Source organism: Corvus cornix, chromosome 4A (genome assembly GCF_000738735.6).
Source record: "Corvus cornix cornix isolate S_Up_H32 chromosome 4A, ASM73873v5, whole genome shotgun sequence".
Taxonomy (NCBI): Eukaryota; Metazoa; Chordata; class Aves; order Passeriformes; family Corvidae; genus Corvus; species Corvus cornix.
In genome coordinates, this window is record NC_047058.1 from 16,485,456 (window position 1) to 16,511,937 (window position 26,482).

At 52.5% G+C, this 26,482-nt stretch overlaps 1 protein-coding gene across 1 annotated transcript; it reads left to right on the plus strand.

The window, feature by feature from the left end:
* Positions 1-1,778: 1,778 nt before the first annotated feature.
* F8 (coagulation factor VIII) lies at positions 1,779-26,482 on the plus strand. Its single transcript, XM_010403376.4, is given in 28 exon segments — positions 1,779-1,958; positions 2,084-2,259; positions 5,863-5,987; positions 6,288-6,410; positions 6,884-7,096; positions 7,645-7,716; positions 8,141-8,248; positions 10,135-10,356; positions 10,632-10,866; positions 11,271-11,445; positions 12,376-12,469; positions 13,138-13,349; positions 13,644-13,794; positions 13,940-14,149; positions 15,367-18,043; positions 18,346-18,467; positions 18,470-18,510; positions 19,325-19,531; positions 20,371-20,599; positions 20,697-20,879; positions 21,078-21,194; positions 22,417-22,488; positions 22,785-22,870; positions 23,331-23,486; positions 24,272-24,416; positions 25,271-25,419; positions 25,690-25,866; positions 26,088-26,482. Coding segments are annotated over 27 exon segments (6,609 nt in total). The 5' UTR covers positions 1,779-1,958; positions 2,084-2,107; the 3' UTR covers positions 26,244-26,482.

Genomic DNA, 26,482 nt, shown 5'->3' on the forward strand with positions numbered 1-26,482 from the left:
TTTCTACTCTGATGCTAGGGTAGATCCATCAGGGATGGATTTTCTGGGTACTCAGGGGTGTTGATGGCATCAGCCCTGCTGCACTGCTGTTCCTTGGGGGTCTCTCTGTCTGGGAGTTTGCCCATCTGAGAGCTGCACGGGGCTGCAGCCCCTCTTTGCTCCATCACTGCTGGGATGCAGTAGCTTGGAAGTGCTGATGAAGGGGGCCCTGCCCAGTCCTCCAGATCTGCGCCGTGTGGCACAGCCATTGTCCTGGTGCTGGGAAGGGAGAGTGCCCTCTGCACGGCTGCTGCTTCTGAGATACTCAGCATTCCTGAGAAGCTGTCAAGAATCACTCATTCTTTCTCACACACACACAAAAAGTTCCAGAAGAGATTAGACATGGTTCAAATGATTCTGAGTAATTTTTATCTGCTCCGGTCTGTTATTGTTCTGAGAACTGCACAATTCAGGGAAACAACCAGCACCTTCTGTGCGCATGTGGGTCCTTGGCCCTGGCAAAATATGTTTCTCTGGGAGTCTCTATGGCAGGAGCCTGTCGTGGCTTTCCCATCGCATTTGCACAGGAGGACAGTGCCCTTGGGGATGGGCAGATGAGATCCAGGCAGGACTGGACTTGATGATCTCAAAGGTCTTTTCCAACCTAGTTCATTCTGTGTGATTCTGTGATTCTGTCTCACACCACCAGGAGATTCCTGGGTGGGATGACTAGAATAAAGTCACACCCATGCTGCAGGGGACACTGGTGCCTGAAGCACAGCCCAGATCTCCTGTATCTCTCCCAGAAAACTCTTCCCTCCAATATTGAGTACTCTTCTGCTTCACTGCAGCAGGGCAGGATGCAAAGCACCCTGAGGCATCCCCAAATGTGACACACCATTTGCTTTGCCCCAAAATACTTGCTGGAAAAAGTGAGGTGAGTTGTTGCTCACAAAGAAAAGGAGCCCCAGGCTAGTCATGGAGCCAACTGTGGGTGCACAAGCTGGAGAAAATGTTTTTCACTCGGTCTTTGCCTCCCCAGGAGCAAGGTAGGTGGTGTGGGGGAATCACTTTCTGCCCTCTGCTGAGGATTCGTGTCACAGACCCCCAAAAGTCCATCCCTCCACAGTCTCCACTGCCTCCCTCTGTTTCCCAGTCACCAAGACCTGTCACAAGGATGCTTTTGCACACACTGGGACTGTCACCAAAGGGGTCACTGCTCCCGTTGCACTCTTGCTGCCCTGTAACATAATTTATGGGACATTTCCCCACCTCACTCATCCAGTGGATGCTGGGACCATGCAGGGCGTTCTTCCTCATCTTCCTGCCTTCATGAGCCAAGGGAGAACCACGTGGCAATGTGTGTGCCTGAGCACGCGTGTGTGCATGGATGGGGGGAGGGGGACTTCACGGGCTTTTAAAAAGAGATATTGAAAATTGGTGAGTAAAACAAAAAAAATTTGCAAAAATGTTTCAGTGCATCTTTTCTGAGCTGTACTGCAGGACCCTGGAAGAGGAGCAGCTGGTGGGAAGGGGACTCCAGGGATCATGCCAACCCACTCCTTCCCATGTGGCTTGAGGCAAGGTTGTGTGGCCAAGTCATCACTGTTTGGGGTGCAGGCATCCTGGGGACAGGGATAACCTCACATGTATATATCTGCATCCTTGGCAACCCGCTCTCCTTCTCAGAGGTGACACAGAAGGTGAGACCAGACAAAGACCACACCTAAATTCTGCTGCCTCTGCAACCCTCCCTTTCCTCATCTTGCTCCCAGACAGGAGCCAGGACACTGAGCCAGCTGGGTCCTGCAGCGGAACTTACTGCAGTGCTTGCCCTCCCTTTCCTTTTGTTTTTTCCTCTCCTCCTGCCACTGCCAGAGGAAGAGCAGGAGAGTCCATCGTTCACACGCTGCTCTTTGCACAGACCTGCTCAAGCAATTCCTCTCCTGATACCTTTGAGAAACTCTGCAGCGCTCTCAGTGAGTCTGTGGGTGCTGACTTTCAATCATCATCTCCGGTGGATTACAACAGCTGGATGAGAAGATAAAGGCTTTTCTTTCCTCTTTCCTTTCTCATTCCTTCCTTTTCACTTTTCCACCTGAAGTCAGAGCTGCTCCCAGCAGGAGGCATGGTGCTGGTGGGAGCCCTGTTCAGCCTCCTGCTCCTCTGCCTGGTTGAGGAGGGCATCAGCAAAGTGAGAAGATACTACATCGCTGCAGTGGAAACCGCCTGGGACTACACACACAGCGACCTGCTGTCCGTGCTGCAAGCCCCTGCAGGGTAAAGCTCTTCTTACTGCAATTCTAGAACCATGCCCTGGGTGTTCTCCCACCGGGGCATGTGGCACTGTGAGCTTGGCTCCAGGCAGGCAGGTACATGGGGGCAACCAGGCAAGGTGGGTGCCTTGAGCTGCTGGTACAGCTGGGAAGGGGTGGTGTGATGGGGAGTCACAGGGATCACAACCCCTGATGAGAGACAGGTGGAATTGAGAGAGAGATGCATACCTGCTCTGCACCACTGTTCTGCACTGTTTTACCTTAATGCCACTTGCCTATGACCCTTTAAAGTCTGTGCTAGGAGCCATGATTTTCCAGCCTGTGTTTTCCCTTCTGCTCTGCATCCTGGGGGCTTTGGGGAAATATGAGGGGGGATGAGCACCTGTGACTCCCTGGGCACTGCAGAGGAAAGCTGGCTGTGCCCCCTGACATAATTCAGAGCAGCAAAGGCTTTCCACTGTGTCTGCCCCTGGTAAAATCCACTTTTAGTTATTGGTATCTTTGTGTACATTACATTGCCGGGGCTGAAATTTTTCCTTAAGGAAATGAAAATAATTTGTAGTGTTTGGGCAAAGAATGGTGTTCATGCACAGTGACAAAAAGGAGGAAGGCATGGTGGTTTTGCCTGTGTACTTTGGAGTAGGAAGGAAAAATGGGAGTTGCATTGCTCAGGCATCAGGATGGTGTTGTCTGAAGACACAGCTGGCTTGGACGTGCATGGTTGTGAATGTTCTGAGGTCGGCATGGAGAGTGGAGCTGGATGGCTGCAGCCCCTGTGGATCAAGATGTGCCCATTCCCTCTGCCCTGTTTCCATATCCCCTTCCCCAGACTCTCTGCTGAGGCAGTATCAGCCCATGACCCCATCTCAGCCTCACAGTGGCTTGAGCAGCAGGGAGCTGTGGTCAGACCCTGGAAGCCAGGCTCTAGGGATGACCCAGGTCAGCCTGACTAGCTGCTGTAGTCACTGTATCCCAGTTATGTTGGTTTTTCCTCTTTTGGTTACTTCAGTAGGAAAATTGCATCCAGCACCCCCATTTTACTAATCCCTCCTGCCCTGCTTTCACTGATGTTGCCCTCAGATCCATTAGGCTATGGTAGAGATGATGACTTCACTCACTGTTAATTCAACCCTGTGGCTTTCCATTTCAGCACTGGTTTTATGGGCACTATTTCTGACCCTGGAGTGACTCAGGGACCTGACTGTGCCTGGGGATGAGTGGGGCATTGGCAGGCAGTGTGAGGTCACTTGTCCTTCTCTAAAACGAGGGAAGACAACGTTGGCTTTCTCGGAGGGACTGGTGTGCTCCAGCCTGGAGAGGCAGAGAACTCCTGGGCAGCGCAGCTCCTGGAGAAGCTGTGATGAGAACCAGGGCTTGCTTGTCCTGGCTGTTCCCAGCTGAATGATGATGCCTTTCCCATGGCCCTGCAACTTCAGCCCAGTTCCGTGCAACAGAGGAAGGCACAGGAAAACGGCCAGGCTTGGGAGAAGGAGCCAGGAAAGCATGGCAGGCAGAGCTGCCCCTGGAGCTGGGTTGTCTCTGACCTATGTGTGTGTGGTGCCTTCTGCTTCACACATTCTCCTTCAGGGTACCAGCATCTCATGGCAGCTCCCAAAGGTGCATCTCCAGGCAGGATCTCCAAACCCCTTGTACATATCCAGGGGTTTCTCTGGCATGTTTGTAGAAAGCTCTGTCAAATTAATGGGCTACAACACACCGGGCCAGAGCTGCTCACACCTTCCCCATGATTTCAGTTTCTCTTCCTTCCAAACACAACCTCACCAGCAGGGTCAGAGCCAGGACCAGCACATCCTGCAATGGCCCCAGGGATCTCAGCTCTGACTTGGGGCTGGTGGACACGTAGCAGCAGCCCATGTCTGAGTGCTTTGGCAGTGCAGGATGTCTCGCAGCTCCAAGAGATGAACAGATAGTGTGGCTAACAATGCTGATCCAAGGTGCCAGAAACTTATCGGCCTGCCTCAGCTTCAGCTGCCCTGGGGGAAGGAAGTTCACGGGGACCCCAAGTACAGAGGACTGGCCAGAAGCACTTTCATCAGACATCCCTGGGCTGAACACCGCCTTCTTGTCTCCTGTGGGCTCTGCTCTGCTAGCACTGGGACCCGGCACTGAGCTCTGTTGTCACTAAGTCCCCTCCTGGCCATGCCCCTGCATGCCAGCAAAATCCCCCTGGCTCCAGAGGATTTCTGCCTTGTTTACTGCAGAATTAGCAGGACCAGATACTCATATTTAAGGGCTGCATTCTCAAATCTGGGCTTTCTGTGAGCTAGAGATTAAGGCACAGCTTGCTGATAGTGGACAGCCGAGTGCCAGCAGCCCTGCAGCTCATCTACCTCCCAGTGTGGGGACACCCTGGAGAGCAAAGCTGGGGCTCACCCCACTGCCAGGAATGACAGTGGTTCATTGGGCAAAGTCAGCTGAATGCAGTGGCACTGCTCACCGGGGCCGTGTCTGCTGGGAGCTTCCTGCCAGCCTGGACGTGGGGTTATGGCTGTGGTGGGAGAGACAGGAGCTGGGTACCTGTGGGGTTTTCATGGGCTCCCATCCTGCTCTGCCCCCGAGGAGAGTGGACCTTGCTCTCCCCACAGCATCCTCCAGCTGCAGGTGGCTTCCAGCCAGTGTTGTGGGGGTGAGTGTGCATTGCTTTTCCCAAATTTGAGTCACTCTGTCTCCTTCCTCTTCCGCTTGAGGAAGAGTTGCAAAGAGAAACGCTGCTCGAACGAAGGCTTAGTCAGAGCAGGAGAGCAACCTTCCCTGCTTCTTAAGTGGAAGAAAATACCACCTGGCTTTTGCTCCAAACAAAACAAGGCTGGAAACAGTCTGTCTGGTTACTGGAAATGGTCTTAGTCCTGGGGCTGACAAGTCAGCCTCTAAAATCCTTGAAGAAAATCATCCCTTTGTTATCCTGATAAATGTGCTGGATTCCTTCTGGAAAATGAATTCGTTAAGCTTCTTACAGATAGAAAGTGGCCAGCAGAGACAAGTGGGGTGTGAAATACATTCAAGGCTCCTTTATCTTCCTGCTGTGAAGTGTAAATCCCATTTTGGGCAGAAAAGAAACAAATGTGGGGCCATTGCTCAGACACAAAGCAAACTGCCACGACCTGCCAGCAGCCCTACAGTCTCTTTCCTGGGGGGGAGCTGGGGAGGGTTACACATGATGTGATGTGTTTGCCACACCTGAAGGTGCTGGGGTTGGGGTGGCTGCAGGGCAGAGCTCACCATGGCACCGCCAGTGCTCTGTGTCTCTGCTGCCAGGGGAGCATGAAGCTGGACAAGGCATGAGGCAGGAGACTGAAAGCAATGCCTGCTGCTGTGCCTTGTCCCAGCTGCAGCTGGGTATGGCCTTGTGTCTTCTTCCACCATGACTAACACCACAACACTAATCATGCCCTGTTGTCATCTGTATGCTGAGCAAAACATTCCCACTCATACCTGGGAGCTGTCAGGAAATCCAAAGGACACAGCAGGGTGAGCAATCCCTGGGGCTCCAGGAAGCAAGCTGGTGGGAAGGGGAGGAAGAGGATGGTTGTTGCCTGTGCATGGATGGGTCTGTGCAATCAGCCTTGGCTTTTCCTTCCTCCTGCAGCATTTCGGGGCATGCACGCCCACGTCCCCCCCCAGCTGGTGTCCCTCCCCGGTACAGGAAAGCTGTTTTCGTGGAGTACCCTGATGGATCATTCATACAGCCCAAGCTCAAGCCAGCGTGGATGGGTAAGAAGCACCTTCCGTGTGGGGAGCTCTAGAAATCCTTGACAAGACACCAAACTCCTCCTGGGTTGGGTGCTGGCTGCTCTTCAGCCAGGAGCAGGAAAGCACCTGGGTGGATCCCGGTATGGCAGAGCTCCTGGGGAGGCAGGGAGCCTTGCTGGAGCTGATGCAGTTGATGCTGCCGTGCTGCATGAGGGACAATCACAAACTGTGCAGGAGGAAAGTCAGGACCCTTTGGGGCTCCTGGCAGGGTGTGAGCTGCTTGACCCCAGCTGCCTGACCTTGTTGTCTTATCCCCTTCAGGTCTTCTGGGCCCCACCATCCGAGCAGAAGTCTATGACACAGTGGTCATCACATTCAAAAACCTGGCCTCCCGCCCGTACAGCCTCCATGCTGTCGGGGTGTCCTACTGGAAGGCATCAGAAGGTGAGTTGGGCAACTCAGGTGCTGCAAGTCCTTGTGTAGCACCTCCTGCTCTGCCACCTGCCTGCCAGGTGTGTGTCCCTCCCTCACCCTGCTATTCATGTCCCTCTGCAAGGACAGATGGTCACAGAGATGGCCTAGCCTGGGGGAGCAACATGACTGTGCCCAGCTCAGAAATGAGCTGAGCAAACAGCGCAGAGCAAATCTGTATCTGTTACAGATGTGATACACAGGTTAAACCTAAGGTTGGATACTTAGGGCAAGGAAGAATCTTCTGTCCAGCCTCAGGGCAGGTGGTGGGTGCACAGCCCAACAAGTGAGTCTGGGACAGCTCTGCTACTGCCCTGAGACCTGTGGGACTCGCTCCCCTGGGATGGAGAGGGGCTGTGTTCTGGGTTGGAGGAAGGCGCGTTTCTGTACCCACAATGTGCTGGGGATGAACCTTTAGCGACATCTGGCCATTTCTTTGGTTTTAGGAGCAGGGTATGAGGATGAGACCAGCCAGTCAGAGAAGGAGGGGGACAGGGTGGATCCTGGGAAGACACATACATATGTCTGGGAAATCCAGGAAAACCAGGGCCCGACGGATGACGATGCAGAGTGCCTGACCCACTCCTACTCCTCCAACACCAACAGTGTGAAGGACATCAACTCTGGTTTGATTGGAGCCCTGCTCGTGTGCCGACCTGGTAAGGACAGCACAGGGTGGGGACAGACAACATGCAACCATTAATTGAAAAGCAGAATAATCACAGATGCCTTCCTGAGGCTGAGCATGGCAGTGGAGTTAGTGAGCTGTACTCAGTGGAAGTGCTCCTGGGGTTCAGTCCTGAAATCCTGATGGCACGAGGTACAAGGAGGTGTGACTGGGGCAAGTTTGGTCATCCCTGGCTGAGACATATCCTGGAGGTTGTTGTCCAGGCCCCCCTATAGTCACTGGAAATGACTGAGCACTGTCTGCAGGCTCCAGTGACTCACCAGGAGTAATTCCTCCACTGAGTGAAGTCTGAGGGAAGGCAGTACAAACTGACCTTTTGATGCCTTCTGGGGGCAGCTGCCTCTCAGCCGTGGACTTTTGGGGACTGCAAGGTTGGAAGCAGGGCCGTTGCAATTGTGAGACATGACAAAAGCAAACCACAGCCTGGCCTTGGTTTATCAGTTCTTGAAGAGCACAAAGGGAATTCTCTGGGTGGTGCTTGCTGACCTTCAAAGAAATCCATCTTATTGCATCTTGCAGGGACCCTGGCGAGTGATGGGAATGAGGGCCCGCAGAAAGAGTTTGTGCTGCTCTTCGCAGTGTTTGATGAAGGTAATTACTGACTGACAGGTGTCAGCCCCTGTGTTCGGCCTGGTCCAGGATGTTTGCTTTGGCCATGGTGTGAGCACAGCTGCTCAGCACCCACACCCCCTCCCAAGGATTTGAGCTATGTACAGCCTCTACATCCAATGTGCTCCTGGTGCAGTACTGCCCCTCCTTCTCTTCCCCAGGTTCAGGGAGCTTGCAGCCCCTCCAGCTCTGCCATTCCATGCCGTGGCCTTGTTCCCATCACACAGGCTAAAGAGGGGAGTCATTCCCTGTCATGTGTGGTGGTCACCCCCATGCCCATGCAGAGCCATGGGCACGCGTGCCCTGGATTTCCACAGGCACCACACATCCAACCTCCCTGGGAAGGTTTACTCTTGCTTTGAAATGCTCTCAAGTGAAAGCTGACTGCTCCCTCCTCTGTCCACAGGAAAAAGCTGGTACTCTGAGCAGGGTTCCCCAGCAGCTGCTCAGCCCCAGGCTCACAACAGGACAGAGCTGCACACCATCAATGGCTACATCAATGGCTCACTGCCTGGTGAGTCCTGGTGGGACAGGGACAGGAATGGGGGGTATGGGAGCTGCTAGGGGTGGAGCCAGGTCTGTAAACTCGAGGCAGCTTGTGAAGGGATGTGAGAAAAGAGATCAAGAGGAGTTTCCAGGTGATGGAACTGTTAGGCTGTGTTCACCCCTGAGGGACTACTACATCTCAGCTCATTGATCTGCCTTGCCCATTTACAGCAGGGCAGGAGCTGTTTCCAGCTCTCTGTGTTGCCAAGTGCAGCTGGGTTCATTAGAGGTCTCCAGGAATAGTGCTGGTAGCAGAATTTTTTCTTTCGTAGCCCTGTGAACAAGGCTGGAGGTAGAATTTAGCTCTCACTAAAACACCTTCATAGGATTTTGGGAATAGAACCATGGAATCATTTAAGTTGGAAAAGACCCCTAAGATCATCAAGTCCAGCTGTAAACTTAACACTGCCAAGTCTACCACTAAACCATGTCCCTGAGTGTCACATATACAAGTGTTTTAAATACCTGGGGAGCCTGTTCCAGTGTTTGACAACCCTTTCAGTGAAGAAATTTTTCCCAATATCTGACATAAACTTCCCTGGTGCAATTTGAGGCTGTTTCCTCTTGTTTCTACAGCACTGTTGCTACTTCCTCCCTTGCTGCTTTGGAGAAGAGACTGACCCCCCACTTCATTACAGCCTCCTTCCATGTAGTTCTAGAGTGATAAGGTCTTCTCTCAGACTTCTCTTCTTCAGAAGGGCAAAAGAAAAGGCTGTGTTTGGTCTCAGCAAACACAAAAGTTGCTATTTTCTGGTGTTCTCCCGGGAAAAGATCCAGAGCTGCCCAAGAGTGAGGAATCTCCAAGGCAAACTGGGAAGCACTGTCAGGAGAGTCATTACCACCAGCAGCTTTGGTGAACCACATCCTAAAACCTCCCACTTGGGTCTGGCCAGTCTCCAGTGAAAGGCAAAAGCAGAACTCCCCTAAATTCCCTGTCCTGATGGGTTCATAGAGCTTAAGAGCTGAGGAAACCTCATGGTCAACCACCGTGTCTGCACAGTGGGTTTTCCCTGGAGAAGTTATCCACTTCCACTCAGCATCTCCCTCCCTGGATGCAGGACCTGGCCTGAGAGGTGTCTGATGGAGAGCTGAAAATGGAGAGCTGAGGGCCTCAGGATGGAACCTCCACCTTTCCTCCCAGGCCCTTGGGATCTGTTCCAGTCACCTCTGCACTCAGTGCCAAAAACAAGCGCTTGATTCTGTATTTTACTTTGTTTGTCTTTAGCTTCCAGGAACTTGTTATTCACTTCCCTGCTAGATTACAGAGCCCTTCAGCACATATCAGTTTCTCCTCAGGAAAATATTTTTACAATGCAGTCAAGTGCTTTCCCATTTCCTAAGCACACTGAGCTCTTCGAGTGTTTCTGAGGAAGGAATTTTCTCCAGCACTCAAATAATCCTGGTGACCCCTCTCTGCCCTTTGTGGTATTTCAGCTACTGCTGAGGACGTGCTGGAACTCTGCTCCAGATTCAATGTTTTAGTATCAGGCTTTCCAGTGCTGTGATCAGACAGATGATTCTCTTTTTTTCAGTGCCCAATTTCTCTATTTACAGAGTCAAGGAGCACATCTCTCTCTTTTGCCACTGCGTCTCACTGGGAGCTCCTACCAGCAACCCTCCCAAAGTCCCCCAAGTCTGTAAATCTAGTCTTGTCTCAGGGGGATGATGTGACCTGTGCCTCTGTTTTGCTCAGACAGTCCACATTCATGTGTGATTTCTCCAGCTTGAAGCCAGCATCTTGTGGGGCATGGGACTCTACCAGCATGTGTCAGACTCTGAGTCTATGGCACCAAGAGTGGGGACATGGGTTGGACACAGTGCTGACTCCTGGGTGCTTTCCTTGTCTCCTGGCAGGTCTCACACTGTGCCTCAAGAAGCAGGTCCACTGGCATGTGATTGGGTTGGGCTCTGGGCCAGAAGTCCACTCCATCTTCTTTGAAGGCCACACATTCCTGGTGAGAAGCCACCGTCTCAGCAGCCTAGAAATCTCCCCTGCCACATATCTCACAGCCCAGACCATGCCAGGAACAGCTGGCTGGTTTCGGATGTTCTGCCAGATACCGTCCCATCAGCAAGGTAACCTTATTCTCCAAGAGCTCGGGGGAAAAGCAGTTCAGGGGATGGCCTGGGCTCAGGGTTCTGTGCGGTGCTGCAGCTCCAAGGCCCCTCCTGCTCCCTAGTGTTGCATCCACCTGCAGTCTGGCCCATACCAGAGGGCATGGGTTGATCCATGTTGGCCCATTTGATGGGAAGAGTAGTGGAGAATATTTCTCCCAGGCAGGGCCTGGGGGAGTGCCTACCTGTACTGGCTCATCAGTGTGACTCTTTCTGCCTGGCTTGTCTGAACCCAGCTGGCATGGAGGCCTTTGTGAAGGTGGAGGAGTGTCCTGAGCAACGCCTGCTGAAGATGGGGAAGCTGTCAAACGAGCCAGAGGACATGGATTACCCTGAGGAAGATGAGGAAACTTATCACGTGATCCAAGTGCGCTCTTTTGCCAAAGACAGGCCTGTGACCTGGACTTACTACATTGCAGCTGAGGAAATGGACTGGGACTATGCGCCTGTGAAGCCAGTGTCTCTGGACAGGTGAGAGTGGGCACGAGTGCTCATGACCTGCTCCTCAAGGCAGCCCTGCCAGCTCTTCCCCTTTTCCCCAGAAATTAATTTTCATTCCGCACAGCCTGGACAGTTTTGTTCTTCCTTATTAACACTGACAGTATGGATGCAGGACAAGGATGGTCTTGGGGAGGCCATGGGAAGGCAGGACCCGGCTTTGCTCCATTTTACCAAATGCCCTGCAGAGACATTTGTCTCCAGGGCATCTGTCTCTCTGTCACCAAGGCCTCTGGAATCCATTCCTTCTGAGCAGACAACAACTCCTGATGACGTTCTCAGCCATTAGCCAGGTCCTTGGATGATGGAAGGTCTTGCTCTGTTTCTCACAGTGTCCTGCATGTGGCCATTTGCTCTTTCTCTGCCTTTGTCTGCAGAAACATGACAAGGCTGTACCTGGAGCCTGGCCCGCAGCGGATCGGTTCAAAGTATAAGAAAGTGGTGTTTGTGGAGTATGAGGATGCAGCCTTCAAGAAGCGCAAGGTGTCCAACCAACAGGACAAGGGAATCCTGGGGCCTGTCATCAAGGGGGAGGTTGGAGATCAGTTTAAGGTAAGAGAAATGCCTCTTTCCAGTGTAAGGGGCAACTTCATAGCTTGGTGCTGTTCCTACTAATAGCTCTTGGTTTGTGGCTAAGGTCTGACATAAGTCATTGAGGTGCCCTCTCATGTTTGGCAATGTCCAAAGTTCATCAGAAAGGCAGATGTTACTGGCAGCTTAAGGTAAATACTCTCAGTGAGATGCACAGGATATGGCCCAGTCCCTCTGATTTAACTTCATTGCAGGTGTCTTAGGAACTGTGTGAGTTAATACATGACACATGACATCCAGCACCTTCCTCTAAGGCAGGGGTGTCCTGTCATCCTCTGCTTGTCTCCATCTGTTCGCTGTTACCTCACAGCACTGGGGACTTTCGCTTTTGTCTCCTGAAGTGCCTCTCCTGACCACTTGACTTCTTTGCAGCTGGGAGGAATGGGATGGTTTCCAGCAGCTTCACATTTCTGCTCCCTCCCTGGGCTTCCCTCTGCAGTTGTGGGCATGTGACAGAGCTATTTAGAGAAATAAAGGAAGGGCTTCATGCAGTGAAGTGGGGAGCACTTTAAAACTCTTGACTGCTGTGCATAATTAATGTCCTGGTCCTCTGAGGCCTGGATTGATGGACCTCTTCTGACTCATATGTAAAGTAAGACTAAAGACAGCAACTTTCTCTTTAATAAATCTGATATTTTCATGCCCTCCTTAAAACAGACACCTCCCAGATCAATGGACAGTATAGACTCATCACAGAGAAATTGTAGTTTTTGTATTGTGACTTTGTGGTCCCAGACATATCTACGTCCCTCCTGTTGATCAGTGGCAGGTAGCCAACCCCAGGACACTGCTGTCCAGTGTTTCCTTCTCTGCAAGGACACTGAGAGCAGCTTCAATGGTTTACAGTGATCAGAAAGCACCAAACATTCTTGCTGCCTGTCCTCATTTCAGATTGTGTTCAGGAATCTGGCCAGACGACCCTACAACATCTACCCTCATGGCCTCACCAGCGTCAGGCCCTACCATGCCATGAGACCCTCAAAAGGTAAGGTAGGCTATGAGAACTTGGGATATCACCTGGCCACTGCCTTTTTCTAGGCCAGGAGAGTTTTCTGCAGCTTGTGGTAAGACCAGTTGTCCAATCATGCAAGCACCTATGCTCTGCAGTTCCAGGTATTATGATGATTCCATTTTCATGTTCCCATTGGTTCCATATAACCCTGTCTTTAGGGAAGGCCCCAGTCATGACTGGGAGAAGGGGCATTCACAACCAGGGAGCTGGGACCATGTTAATTGGTCCATCCTGGAGGCCTCTGCTTTCTGATGAGGCAGGAACCATCCTGGTGATCCTGCCTGTGTTTGCAGTTTATTTACAGCCCTCATTCCCTGGGCTCCCTCTGGCCTGCATTCGTGTGAGGCTTCATCATTATTTAGACTCTCCCTCTTGCAGATTTGTAGTTTTTGCTCTGGGGTTGGTTTTTTTTCCCGGATTTCTTCCCCAGAACTGCTTTCACCCCTTGTTATTGTACTCCCAGGACCATGACTTGTGCAAGGCTGTCCCACATCCCACCAGGATCCTGGCATGGGCATGGGTGGTTCCCTCTGCAGCTTGTGTGGTCAGGAAACCTTTCTGAGCTCTTTTAAAAAGTGGGATCATCCCTTGCAGGAGCAGCCCAGACATAACTGGTCTGCTCTTGGGTTGTGTGTTGCCAGAGAAAGATGTGAAGGATATTCCTATCCCCCCTGGGCAGTCATTCACCTACAGCTGGATTCTCACCACTGAGGATGGCCCCACGCAGGCAGATCCTCGCTGCCTCACCCGTTTCTACTACAGCTCCATCGACCCAGTCCGAGACACAGCCTCAGGCCTGATTGGGCCCCTCCTCATCTGCTCCAAGAAGTCCATGGATCAGAGGGGAAATCAGGTGGGTCTTTGCTGCCTCAACTTCTAGGCTGAAAGGCTGGAGTAACTGTGGTGAGTGAAATATTTAGGTAAAACCAAGTTTGTCTGTCCTGTTTTCTTCAAACCTACCAGCAGTCCTAATGCCTCTGCCTTCCCCACCTGCCCTTGCATGCTCTCTTTTCCCCAAATCTGCACCTTAACTCCTGTGAAATAGCAGTAACCTTCTCCATGCACCCAGACTGAGACCTGACTGCTACCCTGGGCACCAGGGGTGCTCTGATCAGACCAGGAATCATTTCTTCCCTCTCTTTTCCAGATAATGTCAGACAACATGAAGTTGGTGCTGTTTTCGGTCTTTGATGAGAACCACAGCTGGTACCTGGAGGAGAACATCAGGAGGTTCTGCTCTGATGCAGCCCATGTGGATACCCAGGACCCCCAGTTTTATGCCTCCAATGTGATGCACAGTGAGTACTCAGCCAGGGGCTCCCTGCAAAGCCCCAGCAGACACAGGCTCATCCCTGCCCCAGGGAAGGAGCAGGGGATATGCAGCAGCTCAGCAGCCATGGGGGGAATTTGGTCTTGAAATGTTTCACCCCTGCCCTCTTCCAGCTATTAATGGCTTTGTATTTGACAACCTCCAAACAAAACTCTGCCTGAACGACGTTGTGTACTGGTATGTCCTGAGTGTTGGGGCCCAGACAGATTTCCTCTCCATCTTCTTCTCTGGAAACACCTTCAAGCGCAACATGGTCTTTGAGGACGTGCTCACTCTTTTCCCATTTTCTGGAGAAACAGTCATCATGAGTTTGGAAAAGCCAGGTTAGTAACATGGGCTATTCTGTCAACCATGGGCTTGGCAGCCCAGCAGAGATCAGTGAGCACCTCCAGCCAGTTCTCTGGTGCCCAATTCCTTTTGACAGCTCTGAGAGCAAAGGGATGCACGGCCTGCTGGAACAGCAAAGTGAGAGGCAGTGGTTACATCTTTCAAAGCTTAAATCAAATAAATTGAATTACTGTATTTTACTTCATTAGTAGGATGTGTTAAGGTCACACATGCTGCCAAACCAGTAAGCTGGCTGCAGTAACATGAGCCTGGTGGACATTTGCAATCTTGGCTCCAAGCTCGGAGGTCAAGGGGAGTGACAGTGCTGTCCCTGCTGTGGGTTCAGCTGCTGGGCATGCCATTTATATCCAGACTTTTGCAAGGACAGAAACCGCAGCCGGAGAGAAGTCCTAGAAAAGATTTGCTTCGGAGTTCAGTTATATTTCCTCCCACTCACCACTTTTTCCTTAGCATTGGCAAAAGCAGTGCTGTCAAACCATTTCCTCACTCATAGAGGAGACACAGGATTTACCCTGTGGTTGTGATATGATGGTCATGAGCACTGCACCCTGAGCCAGGCTGTCAGCGTTTCTAGACACCCCAGGAAGCTTTCTGCAACCCAGCCAAGCCTCACATCCGTTTGAGCTTGGATTCCTGCCTGCTGCTCGGAGCAGCAGCTCAGCCGGCAGCAGGTGGCAGCTCCCTCCAGCAGCAGAGCCCAGAAATCACACATCTCACCCTCGCTGCTGGGAGCAAACACACTGGCTGGGGATGTGAGTGAGAGGCAGCCTTTCCTTTCTTTCTCCTTCAGTGGGAGAGATGTGGTGACTGTCTTTGGGAGAGAGGTGTGTTTGACAGCACCAGGATGTCTTTGGAGGTGGCTTATGGTGATTGCTGCTGCTGGAGGCTCTGTGGGTTCTCACTGCATTAACTGCTCTCACCAAGCCATACTTGGGGCCTCACAGGTGTGTGTAGCTCACTAAGCTCTGCCAGGAAACACCAGCCCTGTTGATGGTGCTTGTCAGGCTCTGATGTTGTCAACAACACTGTGGGTCTGGCTGTAAGACACTCTAGGGACTATGAAAGCATGGAAACACTACCATGAACCACAAAATATAGGTTGCATTAGCAAGGGAGCACCATGGGAATGACATCTCTTCCAATTTCCCTCTGAAGTGGGCTGATGGTGTCCTTTTGCCCTCTCTTGAGACAGGTGTCTGGATGCTGGGGTGCCTAAATCCTGATTTCAGAGACCGAGGGATGCATGCCAAGTTCACAGTCTCGAAGTGCCAGTACGAGCAATACCCTGATGGGGAAGATTATGTGTATTCTGATGGGGAGGAGGTTGCCTTTGAATTCCAACCCAGGGGCTTCTCTAAAAGAAAGAGGTCGTGTGTGAATGAGCAACTGAACAACATCACCTCTTCCAGAAACGAGACAGAGAAGACAAGATTGTGCCTGACAGAACATGGGGCTGTCCTGAGCAACAGCAGGATTTCTGATCCCTCTTCCAATGGCACATCAACATTTTTAGGAAAAATACCAAATCCACATGATATTTCCATGTCTTCTCTGCCAGAGACAAATGATGAGCCAGTGTCCTATGAGTCCTTCCTGGAAGATGAAGAATTATCAAAAATCATCAGCCAGGATGAAGGGTTTGGAGCAATCCCACATGGAGAACACCTGGCGAGTGTCCATGGTACTGTGAGCTCAGAAGATGATCAGCAATGGCTGCACCAAACCACGGCAGCTCCAGGAGATGCTCTGGCAGGAATGAAAGTGACAAAAATCCCAGAGGTGCAGGGGCCAGTGAAAGGAATGACAGTCCACTCTGGTGGTAGGATGGAGAACCTGGAAGCAGAGCCTCAAAAGACAACTATTCATGCAACAAGCTTGTGGGACTCCATTGCTTATGCTGCTGGCAAAGCCCCTCTTCAGGAGAACAGGAGCTCAATTCACCAGAATGATCTGGAGCACAGCCTGGTGCTTCAAGATGTGTCTTCACAGGGTAATGAGGACACGTTGCTAAAAGGGGCTGATAAAATATCCTTTAACCTGTATGAGTCAGAGGGGAAAATCAGTACAGCACCTTCTTTAAGTATTGATCACAACTCTTCCTCCACATTGAACAATCCTTCTGCATCTCCAGATGAGACAGAAGGTAATAGGACTTCTCATGCTGTGGTTCACAGTCACGCCATAGAGAGCAATTATTCGTCAAATGACCTAGATGCTAGGCTGGAAACAAGGCCTCACAAAGTGGTCTCACAAGGCTTTTACAAAACTTTTGAAGAGCAAAATGTTTCTTTGTCAGACAAACCTGTACAAGGAGAAATCTTCATAGATGAGAATAACTCCTTGCCTGCAAAAAGTGGCACAGAACAAGCCACTGGACTTGCCAAAGGCACCAGCCTTCTAGACAGCACCTTTGCAGACACCAATGACCTTGAGCCATCCAGCTACATAATGACAGAAGAGAGGGATGAAGTAATCTTGAAAGAAGTGTTTCAGGATGCTAAGGAATTAGCAGAGCTGGACAGTATTGCCTTTTCTGAATCGAATGTTGTGACCAATGACACCAGGCCATTCCCAAATGGTTTCTTAAAGAGCTCTGAGCAGTTCCCGAGACACAGAGTTACAGCCAGAAGCCTGAGTGGCCCTGACTGGAAACGTAAACAAGCCAGGTCACTGGAGAGCAGAGGTTTGGGTCTTCCTAACACCAGCAGCAGGAAGCCCCTCTCTGATGGTAAGACAGCAGAGCAGGACCTGGCCAGCCAGCCCCTTGAGACAGCAGTGAATAAGGAAGCCCCAAAGGTGTGTGGGCCTCATTCCCCTTTTTGCATCACTCGCTTCAAAAAGAGGTCCTTGGTATCAAGCAACACCTTGCCTGAAGTGATGGTGGCCCTGCAAAGCCTGGAAGAAAAATCCAACATGGTTGAGAGGAGGCTGCACCCAGGCAGGGATGCTGTACAGGCTGATGAGATGTATCCTGAGGGGAGGCTGAGCACAGACAGGGGTGTACAGGGCAGCAGTGAGGAAGCTCAGCGCAGCACACGCTCCCTCCCCACACAGGGAGCACTGGGGACAAGACCAGCAGCAGCAGCAGCAAGCAGCTCGGAAAGGCAGGTCACTGCTGGGGCTGCAGACCTGGCCTCAAACTGGGACCCAGTCTCCTTGGGGGCTGTGGTGAACACCAGGGGCTTGCAGAGCCCAGCTTTGGCCGAGCTGCAGCCAGGCAGAGCTGTGGTGTGGGGGGCTCCTGGGAGTGAGCAAGCTCTGGGGAGAAGCCAGATGGAGGAGGAGACGAACGCTGTGGAGCAGCTGGGTCGGTTCAGTCCTGAGCCTCAGCAGCCCAAGGCCAATGCCACAGAGGACTATGTGCTTGGGAGAATGTCTGCACAAAGCCCAGAAGAAATGCCTCTGAAATCCACCATCAGAGAGAACTGTTCACTGTCTCCAAGTCCCCCTCACAACAACAACAGCACTGAAAAACCATCACAGTATGTGCAAGATACTCCTCATGGATGTCAGGTGCTCGGCAGGGAAGATGTCCTCAGAGAAACAGGGAAGAGAGAAGGCCAGGGCCTAGGAGAGCCCACAGAGGATGGGAAAAGGAACAGCACATCTGGGGAGAGGAGCCACATTCAAGGACACAGGGAGGAACAGGCCCTGAACAATGGGACACATTCCAGCCCCTCAAAGACTGCCAAGCCAGACTATGATGAGTACAGTGACACAGAGCAGACCATGGAGGATTTTGACATCTATGGGGAAGAGGAGCATGACCCGCGCTCCTTCCAGGGGGAGATACGGCAATACTTCATTGCAGCAGTGGAGGTGATGTGGGAATATGGGGACCAGAGACCCCAGCACTTCCTAAAAGCAACGTAAGTGTGATTGTCCTGCATGTATTCCTCCTGCACTGCACAGCATGGCATGATGTACAAGATGGCATGTCCTGGCAGGCAGGATCATGGTTCTGTGCTGGTACAACCCAGCCGAGCAGCCCAGGGGAAGGATGCTCCCAGCTTCTCCCCTCTACCCTGGTGGGGTTTGAACCTCCAGAAACTTTGAGCTTCCTTGCAAGTGCGTCAGGGATCCTCTGGCTCTGTATCCCCTTGACCTGTAACAACCCTGCCATGGCTGCTCTCACTATGGGACACTTACCTAACTGGCATCCCCCCCCCAGGGACCCCCAAAGAAGCAGGAGGAAACATTCCTGGCAGTACCGCAAGGTGGTTTTCCGAGAGTTCTTGGATGATTCTTTCACGCAGCCGGTGCAGCGGAGAGAGCTGGATGAACACCTGGGCATCCTGGGCCCTACATCAGGGCAGAAGTTGAAGATGTCATCATGGTGAGTAGAAAGCTCCCATTTCATGTAAAACCATAAATCCCCCCCGTTGTTGTTGGAGTTCAGCCAGAGGGAGTGCTGAGGTGGGCTGCAGGCTCTGCAGTGCCCATGGGTTAACCCTCAGGGCTTGGGGGCAGGAGCTACCCTGTTAGCATGTGAATGGCACCAGACTGGGAGGCAGAGCCACCATTCAGAGGGACCTCAGTGGCTGGAGGAATAGGCCAGCAGGAACCTCAGAGTGTTCAGATGCAAAGCCCTGGACCTGAGACAGACCCAACCCCTGCAACAGCATGGCCTGATCAGCTCCTGGGCTCCATGGGGAGTCTTTTGGGTCAAGGGATTGCAAAAAGGCTAGTGAGCTAAGCAGGGCTCAGTACAGCTCTTTTAGGTGCTCTGTATGAGGGCAGGCTTCAGCTTTCCACACCACCAAAGGTCCTTCAACACCCACCTGAGAAGGACGTGAAAGGCTCAGGACTTGTGTCCCTGGAGAAGTTGCCCAGTTTTCACAGAAATCTTCGCCAGGATGGATTGAGCACCTTTGGGCTCCAGAGGCAGTAGTGTAGCTGACCTTGCTTCCACTGAGCAGGAAAAGGGCCTCATCCTGCTGACGTGAACCCAGGATGTGCTTTCCACCAGAGATTGCACTGCACAGCCACAGCTTGTGGTTTAGCAGGGGTTGGCCACTGCAGGGAGACCAGCTGGAGGTCTGGGAACCAGGGACATCCTTCCCACCAGCTGGCTGGACCCACCACCAGGGTCCAGAGCACTGTCAGCATCGCTCCCTTCCACATTCCACTTTGCTTTCCCTCTCGGGCAGGTGACGTTCAAGAACCTGGCCTCACGACCCTTCTCCTTCCACTCCACACTGACAGCCTACGAGGAGATACAGGGCACAACGCCGCAGGGCGGGGCGGTGCCTCCCGGTGGCCACCGCAAATACTCCTGGAAAGTCCTGCCCCAGATGGCACCCACCACGCAGGAGTTTGACTGCAAGGCCTGGGCTTATTTCTCCAACGTGGACCTGGTAGGTGGGAGCCTCCATGGGGCATCCCAGGAAGGAGAGGTGGGCAGCATGCCTGGGTCTTGGCTGTGAGGTCAAGGAATTTCCTGTGGTGCTGTGCTGAAAGCAGCCTGGGGCTGTGTAGATTCTCAGGTGTCTAATACAATGATGAACACATGCTGGTGCTCCCTTCCCTTCCCTTCCCTTCCCTTCCCTTCCCTTCCCTTCCCTTCCCTCCCTTCCCTCCTTCCCTTCCCTTCCCTTCCCTCCCCTTCCCTTCCTTCCCTTCCTTCCCTTCCCTTCCCTCCTTCCCTTCCTTCCCTTCCCTTCCCTTCCCTTCCCTTCCCTCCCTTCCCTTCCCTTCCCTCCCTTCCCTTCCTTCCCTTCCCTTCCCTTCCTTCCCTTCCCTTCCCTTCCCTTCCCTTCCTTCCCTTCCCTTCCCTTCCCTTCCCTTCCCTTCCCTTCCCTTCCCTTCCCTTCCCTTCCCTTCCCTTTCCCCAGTTGTTCCAGCTTATGACACTTGCAGGAAATCAGCATTTTGTGGTTCCTTACCCCTCTGCCCAATCTGCCTGGATTTGGACCCTGGGTCCAACGCAGTAGGGACTGTCAGACAGTCAGACAGACAGACACCACGTCTCTTGAAAGCACATGCAAACACTTGCTGCTCAGCCTTTCCTAGCTCAGGGCAGAGTGGGGATGCCCCAATGAACCCAACATGTCCTTCCCTCCCTGCACGTGGCCCAGAGTGGAAGCCAGGCCAGGGATGCACATGGGTTCACCGCTTTTCTCTCTGCTGTGCCTCTTGCCGGCGTCAGGCTGCCTCCTGCTCGAAGGCAAACCCTTATTTCCTGGCTCCTTGGCAGGAGAAGGACCTGCACTCAGGCCTCATCGGGCCACTGATCATCTGCAACCGTGGGGTGCTGAGCTACATTTCCAGGAGGCAGCTGGCTGTGCAGGAGTTCTCCCTGCTCTTCACCATCTTTGACGAGACCAAAAGCTGGTACTTCCCGGAGAACGTGAAGAGGAACTGCCGCCTTCCCTGCCGGATCCAGCAGGACAACCCTGACTTTAAGAGAAACCATTCGTTCCATGGTGAGGACCCTTGCCCTTGCCCTTTCCATCCCACAACCTACACCAGGATGGAAATACCCCAGAGCCTCGAGCCCCTCCTGACACCTGCCTTTCCCAGCCATCAACGGCTATGTGAGTGACACCCTGCCCGGGCTGGTGATGGCCCAGCAGCAACGGGTCCGATGGCACCTCCTGAACATGGGCAGCACTGAGGACATCCACTCTGTCCACTTCCATGGGCAGCTGTTCAACGTCCGGACTAGCCAGGAGTATCGCATGGGAGTCTACAACCTTTATCCTGGTGAGATGCAGCGCAGGCACTGTGCACCCCCTCTGCCAGGGCTTCATGTTTGTGCCCTTAGGAAGTTCCTGCGGAGGAATACCACAGAGGGGGAGTGGATCTGGAATATTCTGTGCCTGTGGTTGCACAGCACTTGGCACAGTGGCATCCCATTACAGGCAGTAACTCCTCTCTGCTCTGCCCTCTGTTCCTGGCCAGGTGTCTTCGGGACAGTGGAGATGTGGCCCTCACACGCTGGGATCTGGAGGGTGGAGTGCAAAGTGGGAGAGCACCAGCAGGCTGGGATGAGTGCCCTCTTCCTCGTGTATGACCTGAGTGAGTGATCTCTTTGTGCCCTGACCCACCTGGGCCACAGCCACAACCAGCGTGTATTTGAGCTTCCTCCCCCAGATCTCTCAGCATTTCTCTTGGGCTGACCCAAATGGGATCTTTTGGGCTTTCACTCTGAATGAAAGTCACTACTCCAGCCCTTGCCACCCTGCACAGCCCAGAAGAGAACACAGAGTCAGGGACACAGCTGGGGTGAAGGCTGGGAGACCAGCTTCATTGGCCTGCAAATATTTACTCCAAGAGCTCTTGTTTTCCAAATCTGAGGGTCCCTGGACCTTCCATAAAATGCACTTACCCAAGCAAGTGCATGCATGGGCTGGTCCCTGCCCATGCTGTCAGTAAGGTACAGTGCCCAGCTGCCTAGCCATATGTCAGGAGGTAAACTGAGGCACAGAGCGATGACACGAGGCAGTGAGTGATGCTGCCTGACTACAGGTTGGTCTGATAGAAATAGCTCCAAGAGCAACTGCAAAATCCACAGTAAACCCCTGTTTCCACCCCAGAACGTTTCTAACTGACCATGAGTAAACATTGGGGAAGTGGTATGGGAGAATATTATTTTATCACACTGTGACAGTCTCTCTCCTGTTTCTAAAAGAATATTAAATGTCAGCCAGAAAACATTGCTGTAAGTTAAATATCTGCTTGAGATTTCAAATTTGCATTTTCCCCAGGAGCATTTGACACACAGTGGAGATGCCAAGGTGTGACAAGTAGCTAATAATAATGGTTATTATAAGAGACAAACATCCCTGTGCTCAGCAGACCAGAAGAGAGACAAAGAGAGACAGGGGTGTCAGGTAGACTTTCCTTTAGCAATGTGATATTTGTTTTCAAAAGATGCTGGCTAGCAACAAAAAGGCCCAGGAGCAAGATATGGGTATAGGAAGGAGACACTTGTCAGCACTGCTGGGACATTAGGACATGGGAATGAGAGGTCATGGACTCAGGGAAAGGAGTTTGGCAAGAGGCTGCTGTGTCTGATGCTGGAAACTCTCTGCTTTTGACATGGGGGGTGGAAGCAAGGACTTCCAGCACCCCTAAAATTCAGGGATGGATGTGAAAGCCTCTGAAACCCATCCCTTGGTGTGAGAGAAACAAGCCTGGAGGCTTGAAAACCTCCCTGAGCCTGAAGGCTGCTACCCGGCCTAGACTTTTGTTATCTAACCAACTCTCCCTGGTTTTTGCCCTCCCCTGTTCCCTGCAGACTGCCGGAATGCCCTGGGTATGGCTTCAGGCAGCATTGCAGACTCTCAGATCACAGCCTCTGGGCAGTATGGTGAGTAGCTGGAGGGCAGGTGGGGTCGGGGCAGCTTAAGCCAACGAAACTCATGTGTTTGCCTGCCCCAAGTTCTGCTGCACTGGGCCTCTGGTAGAGTCCTTCATCCATGCCCCTGTCAGCATCCTACTCAGGACCTGGAGCCTCCCCACATGGCTGGCCCACCGTGCCAGTGCTCTGCCACCCTGTGTGTGGCTGCTAAACCCCAGGGTGATCCTCAGGCCCAGTCCTGTGGATCCACCTTAGGCAGCACCAAGGGCCAGCAGCACCCTCGTGTCTGTGCTCTCTCCTTGCAGGGCAGTGGGCTCCTTATCTGGCCAGGCTGGACAACAGTGGCTCCATCAATGCTTGGAGCACCGACCGCAGCAACGCCTGGATCCAGGTAAGAGAGGCCTTGTGTCTGGAGGCACCACTGGGGACATTGCAAGGTCATGCTCGTGCAGAAGGGCTCATGGATGGGCAGTGCTTCCCCACCACATCTGCTGTTTCCCTCTTCCCTCTGAGAGGGGAGCACTAAGATCCTAATGGCAGCTGCTCTGGTCGGGCTGCTGCTGGCCTGACCCCCATACCCATCCTCAGTGCAGCAGAAGAATCACTTGATGGTCCAGCTGCAGCACTGCATTGTGCAAAAATCTCCCAAAGACCAAGGAAGAAGAGGTTGCCTCTCCAAACAGCTTTCCCCTGCCCTCTCCCAGCTGTTGGCTGACTTGCAACTGTTTTAATTACTTTCATAACCAGTCCTCAATTATGTCAGGAGGCAGCGAGTTCACGGGTTCACAGGGCATTTCCTGAGCATGGCTTGGGTTTTCCATCGGAAGTGAATTCCTGGCTTTCATTCTCAGGTGGATCTTTTGCATCCCATGATTATTCATGGCATAAAAACCCAAGGGGCCCGACAAAAGTTCTCCAGCTTCTACATCTCCCAGTTTGTTGTGTTCTACAGCCTTGATGGGCGAAGGTGGAAAACATACAAGGGAAATGCCACGAGCACCCAGATGGTAAGGTGAAGGGTCTTGAGGAGAGTGCCCTCCCAGAATGGGGTGTCCTGGGGTGATGAGGGCTGGGGAGCTCTGTACACAAGGCAGAGATCTCCTGAGCCCCTGGGATTAGGGCAGGAACAGGGACCATTCAGTGCCAGGTGACTGAATCACAGATCTGCAAGGGACTTGCTGTCTGTGTCCATCTGTCTCATTTTGAATTGTCTGAGCTACCTCTTTCCACCATCCCAGGTGGCTGTGAGAGCCACCTCTTAATGTTACGTTGCATTTTACTTAGAACTAGGCATAAGATTTTACCTGAACATCTTTTTTGACCCCAAAGGCAAACTTGCCTTTCTAAAAATAATGTGCAGACGCAGATGATTTGGAGAATCTATAGTCACTAGAAAAAACCCACAACCTAAATATGCATAAGCTGATCAATCCTCTGGGAGAAGAGTATCCAGAAAAGCCTCCATTGCACCAGCTGTGGCTACAACTTTTCCCAGGTTCAAATGTTTGAGGACTGACTTTTGTTTCCTTCTTTTTCTCACCCTTGTTTGGCGAAAATATAATACCAAGTTAATTTGCACAGACACTAAGTTTCTTCTTCTCTTTCTCAGTGGCCCACTCACACTACTTTGGCCTGAATCACATCTCAAATCATTCTCCAGAGCTGCCATTTTTGTAAGGATAGTGATAAGATACAGAAGTGCCAGACAGGAACGTTTTCTCCCCAGTAATCCTTGTCCTGTCTATCTCTCTTTCCGCTGGTACAACAATTCTTTCCCTCCTTTTTCCTGCAGCTGTTCTTTGGGAATGTGGATGCAACTGGGGTGAAAGAAAACCGGTTCAACCCCCCAGTCGTAGCCCGGTACCTCCGCGTCCACCCCACCCACTACAACATCCGGCCAACGCTGCGCATGGAGCTCCTCGGCTGCGACCTCAACAGTGCGTCCCACCCACAGATACCGAGCACCCAAACTGGGCTCTGATCTGCTGGGGTGCTGAGTGCCAGCTCCATGTGTGCCAGGACTCCCAGGCACTTTCAGAGGGGGAAGGAGGGAGTTGGAGATGGCACTGAGGTGTTGAGGGAGCAAAGCTGGAAAGTCTCATGGTGGTCTTAGAGATAACAGTACCAGAGGGAGAGCCTGGGGTCAGCTCTCCCCATCACTTTTTTACTGAAGCACAGGAAACTTCCAGCAGCAGCTAAGCTGATAAATGGGGAGCTGCTGCCTCAGCCTGTGGGAGCAGGGAACAAGCAGAGACAGATGCCGTTGGCTTTTACTCTGGTTTTGCCAGTTGAAGGTGAGATGGCTCTGATCAACAATGCAACCTGAGGAAATGGTACCCTGGGATCCTTTCTCTGGCTTTGCACACCTGCTCTGCAGCAGCTGAAAGCAACAGTGGATGTGCTGTCAGCCCATGCCCCAAACCTGCCAGCTGGCTCTGAAGCTGCTGTGCACAGGCACACCTGATCATACATATTGCAGGGTGTCTCCCTGCCAGGTATTCTTGTCCTTTCCCTGGAGACAAGTTCTTCTTATGTCTCCGTACAACATAAATTCTTCACATTCCTCTTAGATAAAATCTCCAGGGGGAAAAGAAGGTGGGAATAGTTTGGCCAGAGCCATGCTGCACACAGGGGCCCCAAGCAGTGCAGGGACCATGACATTGCAGCAAGGGACAGGAGAACCTGTAACCAGGGAAAAGGCATCGAGGGCAGCTGGAGCAGTGAGCAGGCAGAAGGCATCTCCATGATGGGTCTGTTCTACCCCATGACAAGCATTGCTCCTCTCTTCCAGGCTGCTCCATGCCCTTAGGAATGGAGAACAGGAGGATTCCTGACCAGCGCATCTCTGCATCCTCCTACAGTGCCAACATCTTCTCCAGCTGGACATCCGCCCTGGCCCGCCTGAACCTTCAGGGCAGGACCAACGCCTGGAGGCCAAAGGTAGCCAAAGGTGCAAGGAGATACCAGGCAGGCAGCTGAGATCCAAGCAGGGATGTCCTGGTCAGGGCTATGTGGGAAGTGTGTGCAGCCACAAGCACCGTGCGAGCTGCCCACCCACTGCCACACTGCTTTAGCACCCAGCAGCTCCCACCAGATGCCTGGTAGGGCAGGTGAAGCACAGGGAAGTGCAGGGCCAGCTTGGCTTCAGCTGCAGTGAGTGTGTCTTTCTCATTGCTGCTGGAGGGTTGAAGGCAGTCTGTCCTTCCCCAGAGCAACAGCCCCAGAGAGTGGCTGCAGGTGGACTTCGAAGTAACCAAGAAGGTGACTGCAATCATAACCCAAGGTGCCAAAGCTCTCTTCACCCAGATGTTTGTGAAGGAGTTTGCTGTGTCCATCAGCCAGGACGGCGTGCACTGGAGCCCGGTCCTGCAAAATGGCAAGGAGAAGGTAGGCAGAGCTGCTCCATGGCCAGAGCCCACGGCCACCCCCAGGGCAGCAAGCACAGCCCTTGGCAGCAAACATGCTCACAGGATTTCTTTCCAAGAGCAGTGAGCCAGGCTGTGCTTTTTCCTTCCTTAAAGCATTCCAAGGGGTGTTTGTCTGGGTTGATCCTGTCCTCACTGTGCCAGCAGAGGAAAGTGCATCCCTGGTTTCTCTCTCCTCTCCAGATTTTCAAGGCAAACCAAGACCATCAGAGCACAGTGACGAATACCCTGGAGTCCCCTCTCTTTGCCCGCTTTGTGAGGATACACCCCCACCAGTGGCACAACCACATTGCCCTGCGAATAGAGTTCCTTGGCTGCGACACTCAGCAGGAGTACTGATGGCTGCAGGGCCAGGAAGACGCAGTGCCAGCCCAAGGACTCACATCCCACTGGGCACTGAACCCTCCCCAAAGCTGGAGCCATCCCTCCAGGGGCCTGGCTGCCCCTGCTGCTGGGGAAGAGAAGGGCTGCAGAGCTTCGCAGCGGCTGGGTCGTTATCTGCCTTTTCCTGTCTCTCATCTACCAGATGCTGTATACTCAGATGTAATGATGAAGAATTAAACAGTAATTTTCCAGTA